This window comes from Anolis sagrei, chromosome 3 (assembly GCF_037176765.1).
Source record: "Anolis sagrei isolate rAnoSag1 chromosome 3, rAnoSag1.mat, whole genome shotgun sequence".
Lineage (NCBI taxonomy): Eukaryota > Metazoa > Chordata > Lepidosauria > Squamata > Dactyloidae > Anolis > Anolis sagrei.
The window spans coordinates 18,904,557-18,918,440 of NC_090023.1; the positions used below are offsets into that span (position 1 = coordinate 18,904,557).

Consider the following 13,884-nt stretch of genomic DNA (forward strand, 5'->3'; position numbering starts at 1 on the left):
CTTCCATCACCAACTGCTAGGCCTGCCACCACCACCCACCATCACCTGTGGAACATGATACATGACAGCTAGGTTGGCAGAAGCTGGACTAAAAGTCAGGTATTTACTCTGACCCAGGTTTCCAACTGTCAACCTTCCGGTAGGCAAGATTTATTGCAGCTTGATTATTAACCTGCTGTGCTAAAGCCTGGCCCTTTGACAGAGGTTTAATTAGGAAAGTTGGAGGGTATGTAGTGATGTCTTCTAACTACATTTTTTTATCATTTTAAAGCTATAAAATATAAATTGCTGCTGAATGGCAGCTGTCCTGTACCACTGGGAAGCCATCCCAAGTTATATTTTGATGAGTATTGTGAAGAAACAAAAGAATTGATGTTTTACAAATTTTATTGAGACAAAAGCTGCACAGGATACAGATCTGGATAAACTATATCAAAATGTCCCAAATGTAATCTACTTAAATACATTCACATACTGCGTATAAACATAATTCCATTCTATTTTATGCTTCCGAACATGAAGAACACCCACCAGTGTAGTTTACAAATGGTAATTTCTATTGCCCCTTTAAATACATATCATTGTTTTCATCTCTGCGTCATTCATTAGTTCCAGCTGTCTTCATCTGAGCATCTCTTCTCATTTATACAACATTTAAAACCAACTGCATCATTAGTTTAGGGTTTTGTTTTTTTTTAAAAAAGTCAACAGTCTTTGGCAAGTATTCCCTGGAACTCTATTTTGTAAATGCAAACTGCTCCAAGTTTGACATGCTAGCCTTCTGGAAAATTTTCTTATTTGCATTTTTAACCCCACTGAACACCAAACACAAAATTCCAGAATGTTAGCAAGAATGCTAAAGTAGTGCCATTGACATATAGGTATTGCACCTCTGAAAGTCTGCTTTGAATCAGCCGTTAAGAAGTAATAAGTTCCTACATGGCAGGAAAACATGAGAAAAATTACTGTATATATTAATGTATAAGTCAACATCACAGATAAGTCGATAGCAGGCTGTATGGATTTTGATATGATCGGTGTTTAAGTTGAGCATAATTTTGTGAAGAGGGGAAATAACCAGAACTACCTCAGATGGCCAGCTGCCACTGGTTGCCACTGTCATTTTCCTGTCCTGACAATTTAAAAAAACCAGTATTGACACCTTAGAAGAGGGAATAGAGGGGTTCAGGGCTTCTTTTAGGTTCTCCTGGGATAGACTAAGCTCTCATCTTTTGACATTCTACACAGAAAATCATAGAGTTGGAAGAGACCTCATGGGCCATCCAGTTCAACCCCCTGCCAAGAAGCAGGAAAATCACATTCAAAGCACCCCTCACAGATGGTCATCCAGCCTCTGATTAAAAGCCTCAAAAGAAGGAGCCTCCACCACACGCTGGGGCAGAGAGTTCCACTTCTGAACAGTTCTCACAGGTGTTCAGGTGGAATCCCCTTTCTTGTAGTTTGAAGTCATTGTTCCATGTTCTAGTCTCCAGGGCAGCAGAAAACAAGCTTGCTCCCTCTTCCCTATGACTTTCTCTCACATGGTTTCTTTTTGGATAGGCGTTAGAGTACAGTGTTTACATTGATCCCTGGATAAGTCAACCTAAACTGTGGAGTAGACCTTTTGACAATAAGTTCTGGATTTATACATGAGTACTTACAGTACACATACATATATTAAATGCTTTGAGACACTGTGTTGTGTTAACTTAAGTCATATCTGTTAGCATTTTTTAATGTTCCGAACATAAATTAAAGGGGGTACTATACATGCAGGTGGGGCACAATAAAGAAAGCTTTCAGTAGCTAGCTGAGTATTGGGATGGTGAGTTGAGAGGCTAGTAATCCTCTCTTGGCACTTTGACAAGGCGAACATGAATATTTTGATGCCTACCATGTCAATTTATCAAAGGGAATGAATCAGAACCCAAGGCTTGCTAATGGCATACATTTGGGACACAATCATCTATCTCCACTTGGGGATGCTGAACATTCAGCTTTTCAGGGAGTTTCTTCCTTCCTTCCTCCTCCTCCTCCTCTTCTTCTTTCTCTTTGCATATAAAAGGCACTTGTGGACTGAACAAACATGGCTTTGGACAGCAAATCTCCTGTCTTGCCATCAGCTTTGTATGGGCCAAAGACTACTGTCAGCCAAGCATTAGTCCAAGACAGATGCTTCAGCGTATTGGCACCGATTCTGCATGGAGGCCTCCAAGAGTGAATCATGGGACAGAGAACATATGATCCGTGCAGATTCCACAGTGGCGTATTCTCCCCGCAGATGGACAGAGAAGGGCCAGAACTCCCCAAAGGAAAAGAAATTAAAACTGGTATTGTATTGTCGAAGGCTTTCATGGCCAGAATCACTGGGTTGTTGTAGGTTTTTTTGGGCTATATGGTCATGTTCTAGAGGCATTCTCTCCTGATGTAGTCACTACCTCTGAGGTAGTCATTACTTCTGAGGATGCTTGCCATAGATGCAGGCGAAACGTCAGGAGAGAATGCCTCTAGAACAATGATGGGCAACCTTTTGAGCTTGGTGTGATATACTCGCCAAAAAGCCAAGCATAACTTGAGTGGGGTGTCACTTCGAGAAAAAACCCATAATTTCATGATATTTATAGTTTAATAACAAAAATATATTATTGTAATATATAACTGTATTTAATAAACCAAAAACTAATCATTTAACTTATCTGCTTTTTCTATAATGCCATATATCTAGGCATTATAGAAAAATGCTGGTGTGGGAGCCAAGGATAAAATGTTCTTCTTGGGATGCGGCCCCATCTTCTCTGTATGCGGCAGCATGCAGCTGTGTGTCATCGAAAATGGCTACACCTGTCAGTGCTGACACATGTGTCATAGGTTCGCCATCATGACTCTAGAACATGGCCATATAGCCCGAAAAAACCTACAACAACCCAAAACTAGTATTACCTATACCAGACATTAGGGGAGGGAGATTACATATAGGAAATTCAGGATTCAACTAGATAGAATGGCAGCAGAACTGTGCGTCTGAACATTAATCTGCTGCAGAAACAAGTGGAAAATAGGAAGAGATCACATTTAAATATCATGATAAACATGTAGATCAGAAGTGTAGGTCTGTACTTTTGATCTCTGGAGAACAAGTGCTCATTCTCAGGTCTGAGGAAAGAAGTGTCTCCAAAGGGAAGATTTTGGCTCATGAACTGCAAAACACTCCCCACCTCATGCTATACATGAGTGCAGCAGGTCCATATTTGAAAACATACAGATCTGCTTCCATTGTGCAGTCTTCTACGAGACAGAAACCCATGGCAATATACATTTTTAACATCAACATGCATAATACACTACTATTTACAATCTCATCAGAAAAAGTATGGCGTAGGAAACTGCAAAGTTGAAAGTGAAGTGAGACATATTATCTACTATGCACATATTGGTACAATATATTTACATATATTAGTGCCAATGCTGTAGCTGCATAGGCCCCTTATAGTAAACACTGTGATGCAATCATGATTGAAGTTTTATATACAACTGAAATCCGGTGCATCTAAAATCCACTTCTCATTGAGAAGAAGTGTAGCAAAAGAAGCCATTCTGTCCCTGCCAGAATTGTGAGCAGAACGGGCATATACAGTTAAATACAGATTGTCCTGCTACACAGAGCTTCCCCGCTTCTCGTTTTAATATATATTTATTTAAAAACGATGGATATGTAGGAGAAGGAAGCTTAGATCCCAAGGAGGGAGAAGAGAATCAAATGGATTGGGGTGCAAACAAGCCTTTAGTGTCATAAGAAAGATGGGATGCTATCACTGAAGTCATAAAAGCAAAGCAATATGACTTGTGGTGTTGCAACATTTGCATGGATAATAAAGGAGAAAATTTCCTGGATGTCTAAAACTCCCACTTCTTCGTTGTTTGAAGAGTACAAAAACCTTGCGTGCCAAAATATGTATTCTTTGCCGTGATTTTTCTGATAATCTCCAGGAAATCCTTCTGTACAAAACACATGGATTTGAACTGTACAATGGAATTTCTGCACAAGCTGAATTACTATGAAATATCACTCAGTACACGTAGAACAGCAAGAAAAGATCTCAGCACTCAAGGTTTCTGGATTCTTAACAAAATAGAAGAAACAGCAAAATAATCAGATTCACATACAGAACCTACTAATATATAGACCCGATTTTCATTGCATAATCCCATCCCACCGGAGTCACGTTGTGACAAAAGGACTGCTGATGGAGAGATCAGCGGTTTGAATCTGGGGAGCGAGGTGAGCTCCCATCTGTCAGCTCTAACTTCTCATGTGGTGACATGAGAGAAGCCTTCCACAAGGATGGTAAAACATCAAACATCCGGGCATCTCCTGGGCAAGAAGCTTGCAGAAGGCCAATTCTCTCACACCAGAAGCAACTTGCAGTTTCTCAAATTGCTCCTAACACACACAATAATAATAATAATAATAATAATAATAATAATAATCCCATCCAGACCCACTGTATCAAGTTGTGAGTCAAGGCATAGGTAAAATTCCACTAATTCAAATAATCTACTCTATCTAGGACTAATAACAAGATTTAGGATTTAAAGTTCATTTCATTTCAACAAGGTTAAAATATTAGGTTGGACAGACATTTTACAACGCTTCAAAGTAATCCTATTGAAATCCGCACAACTTATAGTAAGTTTGATTATGGCTCCATTAGATCTTCCTTATTTCAGTAGTTTATCTCCAAGTATGGATTTAACCCATGGAGTCTTTCCATTATCATCCATTGCAAATCTACAAACTACCAAAATTTCTTTCTCTTAGAAACTGGATGAAAGAACAGTAGCATATGTTATTATTTAAAATGAAAATCTGCAGAAATATCTCCATTGTAATCAACACATCTGAAGTACAAATATAGAATTGCTCTGTCAAGTTAGGAATAAATAGAAAAATACAGCATTTTGCAGACCTATAGTGCTGCAATTGACCAAGATGGGAGGGAAGTATGCTTAAAAAACAGATGTGGCCATTAATGAATATGGCTTTGTTATACTAAGCAAAAAATGTAATATCTCATCTCAACATCTTTTTTAGATTTGTATCACAGTGATGAAGGGCTACATCCGAAGACATACTCCTTTTCAGATACTTGAAAAAATTGCAGGCACATTCAATCTCATTCTTTGCGTCCTGCTACGGAGGCAGTTAACGCCATTACACTTCATATGAGGGTCATCTGCCTTCATGGGAAAGGAAAATGCTGGAAGGAAGAGTAGCTAAAGATTTGGGAACTTGTGTAGCACAACCCATAGGGAGGTCTTGAGTCTCATAAAACCAAAAAAAAGTATAAAAAGTGCATCTATATATTTTTTCATACATCTTGTCAACCTGGGTGGTTAGCAATACTGACATAAGTCATATAACAGACTAAGAAGAGGTAATAGAGAAGACGTCACAGTTGGTGTTGAACATCTGTGACAGTGTTTTGCTCTCTGGTCCCATTTTCAAAGACAGAGATAAAAAGTTATTTTGCTTCTAAAGAGTGCTCTTCACTAGAAGGAATGGTGAGGGGATAATGGGAAATAAAGGAATGAAGAGAACTTTAGCTTGGACCTTAGGAAGTTCTCAGGAATCCATTGAGCTGATCCCATCTCCAAGTTGATGGAGAAGACATATTTAGTGCTGGTAATCTATGATACCGAGTTGTATTTTGCTCTCTGATCCAATTTGGAAAAACACACACAGAAAGTTTTCATGGTTCAAAATAATGTTCTTCACTAGAGGGAATGGTGAGGAGATATTGGGAAACAAAGGAAAGAAGAAAAAAGTATCTTGGATTTTGGGCAGGAATTGATTTAGGTTCCCAGGAATCCACTGAACTGGCTCCCACCTCTAACGTCCACATTTGGAATCTGTTGTCTTTGGTTCTCAAATATATCCAAATATACTAACAAACTCAAGGGAGTCTTTGTTGTCCAAACATTAATTGGCACCCACGGCCAACCGTGAAGCATTGAAACATTCTGATGTATCCGAAGCGTTGACGGAAACTGAGGAAGAAGGGCAAATGATCTCTTCAATAGTCGCGTAAGTGCCAGTTAAAAAACCAATCACACCAAGGAGGGCTATAGAAATGTCCTTCAATATTAGCCAGGCACTTGGTTTCTCCTTGTAGAAAGTGAAGATTTCCACTAATGGTGGCAAGATCAAAGCGAGAGTGCTGCTGCTTACAGCTCCGACAAAGGAAATGACGATATCCAGACGTGGGATCGAAACTGCAAGAGCACCTGCAACGAGAGTAGGAAGGAAAGAAAGCTTATTATACTTATTTTTGTTCTTTTCAAAAAAAATATAGTACCTACTTGAAGGGAAGTAAACAAAATGGAATGAATCACACCTCTCAAAGTATGAGCTAACCTGAGAAATCACAGCTAATTCAGGGTACATAGATGAACAAATCACTACATTTGATAGTAGCATATACATAAAATTGTAAGGTTCAAAAAGACAATTCCAGGACATCAACAGCATAGGAATTGAAACATATTAGTGTTGTTTTTGTTGCATCTGTCAGGATCCCTTCTTATCCCACCCCAATTGGGCATTGAGTTGTGAGACTCCATCCACCCAACTCTTACACAGAAAATTGGACTTCTCTTGCTAGATGGTTTAATGCACTTTTTCTGAATGTGAAATTATGCTTGTGTGCATTTTTTTCAAATGTCTACATTTTCAGTTATGCACATTTTTAAATGTATGAATGATTTTGCATTCATTTTTCTTCTTCTTCACCAAGATGCATTGCATGCCTTGAAAAGGTACTGATTTCTGAGGCAAGATGCTCTTATTCACAATGAGACCTGCTGTGTGCTTGTGAAAAGGATCTTTCACAGGGGGAAAATTAATCCAAGATATTTAGTTTCTGTCATTGCATAGAAATGTGCAAGACATCTGAAAGAAATCACATTTCATCTGCATACATGTACAACTCTCTAGATACTCTCACAGGGCATAAATACCCTTAAGACACCAGATCCCATTCTTGGAAGCTAAGCAGTTTTAGCCCTGGTTAGTACTTGGTTAGCCAGGTTACTAACTGGAGCGCCATATTGTGAGAGGACGACTCCCATGTTGCGGCAGCTCCACTAGCTGCTGATTTGCTTCGGGGCTAAATACAAAGTGCTGGTTATTACCTGTAAAGCCCTAAATGGTTAAGGCCCAGACTATTCGAAAAACCACCTTTCTGCATACAAACCAACATGAGCAATGCCATTCACGGAGGAGGCCCTTCTCTTGGTCCCACCCCCCTCTCAAGCGTGGCTGGTGGGAACAAGAGGGGAGGCCTTCCCTGTGATCGCCTCTGGAACTCTTTCCCAAAAGAACTGAAAACTGCCAATTCCCTCCTCACTTTCAAGAAGTTATTAAAAACCTATTTATGTACTCGAGTGTACAGGGGGGGGGGGGAGGATTAGCACCTTATTGAACTCTGACTTGGCTAATGGAGACTTATGTCAACCCGGGTGGTCTGCCATATATTGTGTTATATGTTTTAAATGTTTTAATTGCTTATTATTTATTTCAGACATTTATATCCCATCCTTCTCACCCTCCGAGGGGATGGGGACTCAGGACGGCTCACAACCAGCAACCATTAAATGTCAAACAAACAGTAGCAAAAAAATCCACAATTAAAACATTAGTTAAAAACAACAAATTATAAACATCCATTTAAAAGTTAAACAAATCCAAATCCAGAGTCATTAGAGAAATGTGTCCCAATTGTTTTACTTGTAACTTCAATTTTTATTTGCTATTTTGGAGGTTTTTTTATAAGTATATCTTGATGTTATTTGATTGTCCATGATTTGATGTGTTTCTTATGTTTTTCTTGGCATTGAATGTTTGCCAATTTTTGTTATGAACCACCCTGAGTCCCTTTTGGGAGATAGGGTGGGATAGAAATAAAGTTTACTGCTACTCCTACTACTACTCCTACTATTATTATTAGATACATAACAAGATACATAACAGCGCTCCATGCAGTCATGCCGGCCACATGACCTTGGAGGTGTCTATGGACAATGCCGGCTCTTCAACTTAGACATGGAGATGAGCACTACACCTCAAAGTCAGACATGACTGGACTTAATGTCAGGGGACAACCTTTACCTTTTTAACAAGATTAGCAGATAGCAAACACAATCACTAAGCTGGCTTTTGTATTTGATCTCACGTGAGACACATCCCAAGTGTCTAGGACTGTGTGATGTATCAGCGAATAATATATGCAGGTCCGAGTAGGGTAGCCTTTTGCAGCTGATAGATGGTAATTTTGTCAGCGCTGATTGTTTTTTAGTGCAAGCCAAAGTCTTTAGGCACTGCACCCAGTGTGCCGATCACCACTGGGACCACCTTTACTGGTTTGTGTCAGAGTCTTTGCAGATCTATCTTTAAAACCTCATATCATGTAAGATGATTATTATTATTATTATTATTATTATTATTATTATTATTATTTAGTTGGGAGACTTATTTATTTATTTTATTTGAGTTACTTCTACCCCACCCTTCTCACCCCTGAGGGGGGACTCAGGGCGGCTTACAAAAGAAGGCACAATTTGATGCCTATGTCAAATAGACATACATACATAAAAGCAATTAAACAGTTAACAGGTTAAAATCATCAGTACATAACACAATAGTAAACAGTCTCATGCTCAGTGTTCAGAGTTCCATAAATCCATTCCGTTCCGTCAATTCCTGCCCATCATCTAGGTCTTTTCTTTAACTGCCAGAATGTCCAAAAGCCTGGTCCCACATCCAGGTCTTCAATTTTTTTCTAAATGAAAAAAGGGAAGTCGCTGATCTAATCTCCCCGGGGAGTGAGTTCCACAGGTGAGGGGCCACCACCGAGAAGGCCCTGCTCCTCGTTCCTGCCAGCCTCACTTGTGATAGAGGCGGGGTCGAGAGCAGGGCCTCCCCAGAAGATCTTAGACTCCGAGGTGGGACGTAGAGGGAGATCCGTTCGGACAGATACACTGGGCCGGAACCGTATAGTAGGTCATATTTCAGACAAAGGAAATGACAAACCACCTATCCATAGTCCTCCCATTAGAAAACAATATGAAATTAATCAGGCCGCCATAAGTCGACAGACAACTTTAAGGCAGAAACACCTAGACACACATGGTACAGTGTTATTTTCTACAAAAGGACCAAGAATACAGCTCCCAAAAATGCAGCCTCTAGCCCAGAACTTCACATCTGAAATTCATCATCAGAGTGGTTATAAAAACTACAGTTTCTTCCCAGTAATACAAATAAAAAATGCCTTGAAAGGTAACTTTCCTTAGGATCAAGGGTGTGTATCTCCTATATACTTTGTTAGGAGTAGGACAACCAGAGCTACAAACAAAATGCATATTTTGAGTCCAATATATTTTTTTAAAATTACAGAATTCAAATATAATGAGCAGTGTCTCACCACTGGGCTTTTTATGGGAAGTATTGTGCTCTTGGGTAATGGGGTATAAGTATGGATGACTAGGAATATATTACACAGTTTTGCAGGTTTCCATATAGACTCCATTTGGCAGGAACCTTCTAGATTGTGGAATTAACTTCCTATTGTTATTAATTTGCATTTTTCCTAGCAATTTCCCACAACCTATGGGAGTCCACATGCTTTAGTGAATCATGTTGTTAGAATTTGTTCCAATTCATTACAGCGAGCGCCTCTCCCACTGTCACTTCCAGGAAAACAAGAAGCCCTGGTGCCTAAGAAGAACTATATTAAGACCCTTATACTCAGAGAACCCATAACTGTTTTTTCACTTGCGTGCCTATAAATGCAATGGTCTGGCCCAAATCAATAAATTGCAAGTGAATTTGACAACAGAAATAATGAAACTACCTCAATTATTGCTCTTTGTGGTATTGAACTGCTGCTTACCCAATTTATAACACTTAGTATCATCAAATAAATTTTCAGACTAAGTTTTAAACCTCTCTATCGGAGCGAATGAACATGAGGGGAAGGAAAACAGGGTTCAGTCTAACAAGCAAAATTACTTCGTGCTGTTCTACACCTCCAAGGGCAGTGAAAAATAATTCTGATACAATAAAAAAGCAGAAAACAGTGACAAAATACCAGCAATTATGTGCAAGAACGTCTTTAACCCTCCCTGTATATGAGGGATAGCTCTCTTTCCAAGCCCGTAGAGCTTGAGATTCCTTGATCTATTTGCCACATAGGGAGGAGATCAATCTCATATTTGTTTGTCCCTGATTTGTGACAAGTGGGAGGACAATGGGGAGGCAGTTTGGAGCATGTCATTTTCATTCCCAGAAATGCTAGCCTCAGTCCAAATATATTCATCGGAAGTCAGAGAATGATTAGAGTCTGCAAAGAGAGCCATAAAGAGAAAGTGGTAAACATGCTATCTAGTATACTGCATTTTTAAATCACCCCTTCTCTTGCTTTGTGTTCAGCGAGAGATTAAAACATCAGCAAAAGGGGGAAGATGAAGCAAAAGGAAAATAAAACTAGAATCCTGCCAGTAATATTGTGTAACCACATAAAATTTGAATTCCAAAAAATATCAACTCCACTTCTTGGCACCCAGTTTAAGAAGTCGTTGTTGTTGTTGTTGATGATGATGATGATGATTATGATGATGATGATGATTATTATATTTCTAACCCACCCTCTCTTTCCAGAGAAACTCAGGACGGGTCCCAAGTACAAAGGTGGTCTTTCCACAGATATATAAACTCATTTTCCTAGTTCCAACAGACCTCACTACTTCTGAGGATGCTTGCCATAGATGCAGGTGAAATGTCAGGAGAGAATGCCTCTAGAACATGGCTATACTGCCCGAAAAAACCTACAACAACCCAGTGATTCCGGCCATGAAAACCTTCGACAATACAAAGGCAAATCTTCAATGCCTTATACAATCACAAAAACAAAGGCGGATATTCCATGCCAGATGCAATCATAAAAACACAGCACAATAAAATAGCAAATCATAGTTAAGAAGCTCATATAACATAGACTCTATGGGGAAGATAAATGATCAGGCCTCATAAAGTGCAATAGCAATAAGTACGGTACTGTTTAAGCAGAGAATCTAGAAATATAAAATATAAATGTAAAAGCGGCTCTACGAATGTGTAAACCCTTGACAGGACATTGGTCGGGAAGGAGGGGGGTTTCATTACCCATCAACCTCTCCATAAGCCATGGAGCATTGATGAGTTTCTAGGTGTTTTTTGAAGGAGGGGAGGGAGGAAGATGTTCTAATTTTGATGGGAAGGGTGTTCAAGAGAGATTGAGTGACCACAGAGAAGGTCCTCTCTCTCATGCCCACATACCACACTTGGGACGGGGGTGGGACTAAGAGGAGGGCTCCCTCTAATGATCTCAGTGGCCAGATGGGATTGTAAATGAGGATGCGGGTTCTCAAATAGTCTGGGCCTGAATCATTAAGGGCTTTGCAGGTGATAGCCAGTACTTCGTATTTAGCCCAGAAGCAGACCTGCAGCCAATGGAGTTGTCGTAACAGGAGAGTTGTCCGCTGCCTGAATGGCGCCCCAGTTAGCTATTCGGGCTGCCAATCTCTGAACCAGTTGAAGCTTCAGGACTATCTTCAAAGGCAGCCCCACATAGAGAGCGCTGCAATAGTCCAATTGGGATGCAACTAGAGCGTGGACTAAAATGGCTAAGTCTGGTGTCTCAAGATATGGATGCACCTGGCACACAAGTTTTAACTGTGCAAAAGCACTCCTTGCCACTGCCAACACCTGGGATTCCAGGGTCAGTGATGAATCCAGGAATACCCCCCAGACTATAAACCAGTGTGTTCAGGGGATGTGTGACCCCATCTAACACAGATTATAACCCTGCACCCTGATCTGCCTTCCAACAGACTAGGGTTACCTCTGTCTTGATTGGATTTAATTTCAGCTTGTTGGCCCTCATCCAGTCCACCACTGATGACAGGACCAGAATGGCATCCTTGGCATTTGGTGGAAAGGAGTAATAGAGTTGGGTGTCATCTGCGTAAATTTGACAGTGAACTCCAAAGCTCCAGATGAGCAGTTTCATGTAAATGTTAAACTGCATGGGGGACAAAATGAACCCTGAGGGACCACACAGGCCACTGGCCAGGAAGTCGAACAGGAGTCCCCCAGCTCCACCATCTGGGTCCGCCCCTGATAGGTCCAGGAGAACCAGCAGGGACACACTCCTCCTGTCTAGCTCTCTTCGTAGATCGTCCACCAAGGTGACCAGTGCCATTTCAGTTCCAGAACCAGGCCTGAAACCAGATTGGGATGGATCCAGATAATCAGTTTCTTCCAAGAAACTTTGGAGTTGTGAGGCCACCACCTTCTCTAGAACCTTGCCCAGGAAGGGGAGATTTAACACTAGCCAGTACTTGTTCAGTTGAATGGGATCCAGTGCTGGTTTCTTCAATAGCGGTCTTACTATTGATAAACAGAACCCACAATTCACTGCTCATGCCAAAAAGGTAAAAAAACCCACTCTCTAATATTTTGTACTCTTATACTACACAGCAATATAGCAGGGAGATTGTACATCTCACTAGATGCACAGAATTTATGACGTGAATTCAACCTCTTTTAATTGAACATGCCAAACCAACTTGTTTTATAAATTGAAAATATTCATCACATCACATGTTATTTGGCTCCCTATGTTCTTCCTCCAAAGAACATAGGGAACTATGTAGGAACCTTAGGAATTTTCTCACAAACATCATATGAGTTGGTGACCGATTCAAGTGACCTACTCACCTTCAAAGCCAAATAGGTATTTGAATCCAGGTTCTCCTAGTTTCAAGCACTTGTCTACAACCCAATAGGTAATCCCAAATAATGTATATCCAATTAATGTAGCCCAAAAGAGTTTAAATACCCTAAAGGCACCAGATCCTGTCTGACACTGAGTAAGGTCAGCCCTGGTTAGCATCTGGATGGAAGATGCCAATGTATACCAGGTACTCTAGTCTACATTTCAGAGGAAGGAACTAACAGAAAACCCACTGAGTATTCCTTGCTTAATAAAACCCTATGAAAATCAAGGGATTCCCCTAAGCAGGCAGACAACTTGAAGGCACATACATACAAATGAATCATAGAATCATAGAATCATAGAATCATAGAGTTGGAAGAGACCCCATGGGCCATCCAGTCCAACCCCCTGCCAAGAAGCAGGAATATTGCATTCAAATCACCCCCGACAAATGGCCATCCAGCCTCTGCTTAAAAGCTTCCAAAGAAGGAGCCTCCACCACACTCCGGGGCAGAGAGTTCCACTGCTGAACGGCTCTCACAGTCAGGAAGTTCTTCCTAATGTTCAGATGGAATCTCCTCTCTTGTAGTTTGAAGCCATTGTTCCGCGTCCTAGTCTCCAAGGAAGCAGAAAACAAGCTTGCTCCCTCCTCCCTGTGGCTTCCTCTCACATATTTATACATGGCTATCATATCTCCTCTCAGGACTCAAGCATGCACATCCCACTGACTCAACCAAATTATTCTCATTTGCACTAGCAATTGGATTTAGGCCACTATAAGGTACATAAGAACCAGTTCTCATATTATGTGGCAATAGGTTCTCCAACTAAAATAATTTCCCTCTGGCTGGTTTAGATGACTCAGATGAGCCTGTCATATTTTGGATGGCAAATAAAAACAAATAGCCAAATAAGTATACTAGTATGTACTGGGTGGATATTCCAAACAACCACCACGGCTGCATGGATGCAAACTGTGAATTGGTACATACATAAGATTACATTGCTTTGTATAGTCCTGACTAGGAATGTGGAAATGTATGATTGTTCTTTTCTGTAAATGCAAACC

At 40.4% G+C, this 13,884-nt stretch overlaps 1 protein-coding gene across 1 annotated transcript in view; it reads right to left on the reverse strand.

Annotated features, from left to right (window-relative positions):
* Window positions 1-369: 369 nt before the first annotated feature.
* The window catches only part of SLC36A4 (solute carrier family 36 member 4), a 177,263-nt gene continuing 163,748 nt past the window's right edge, over window positions 370-13,884 (reverse strand). Inside the window, exon 11 of the mRNA XM_060771113.2 lies at window positions 370-6,285. Within this exon, the coding sequence (XP_060627096.2) occupies window positions 5,981-6,285 (305 nt within the window). The 3' untranslated portion in view covers window positions 370-5,980. The remainder of the gene's footprint in view (window positions 6,286-13,884) is intronic.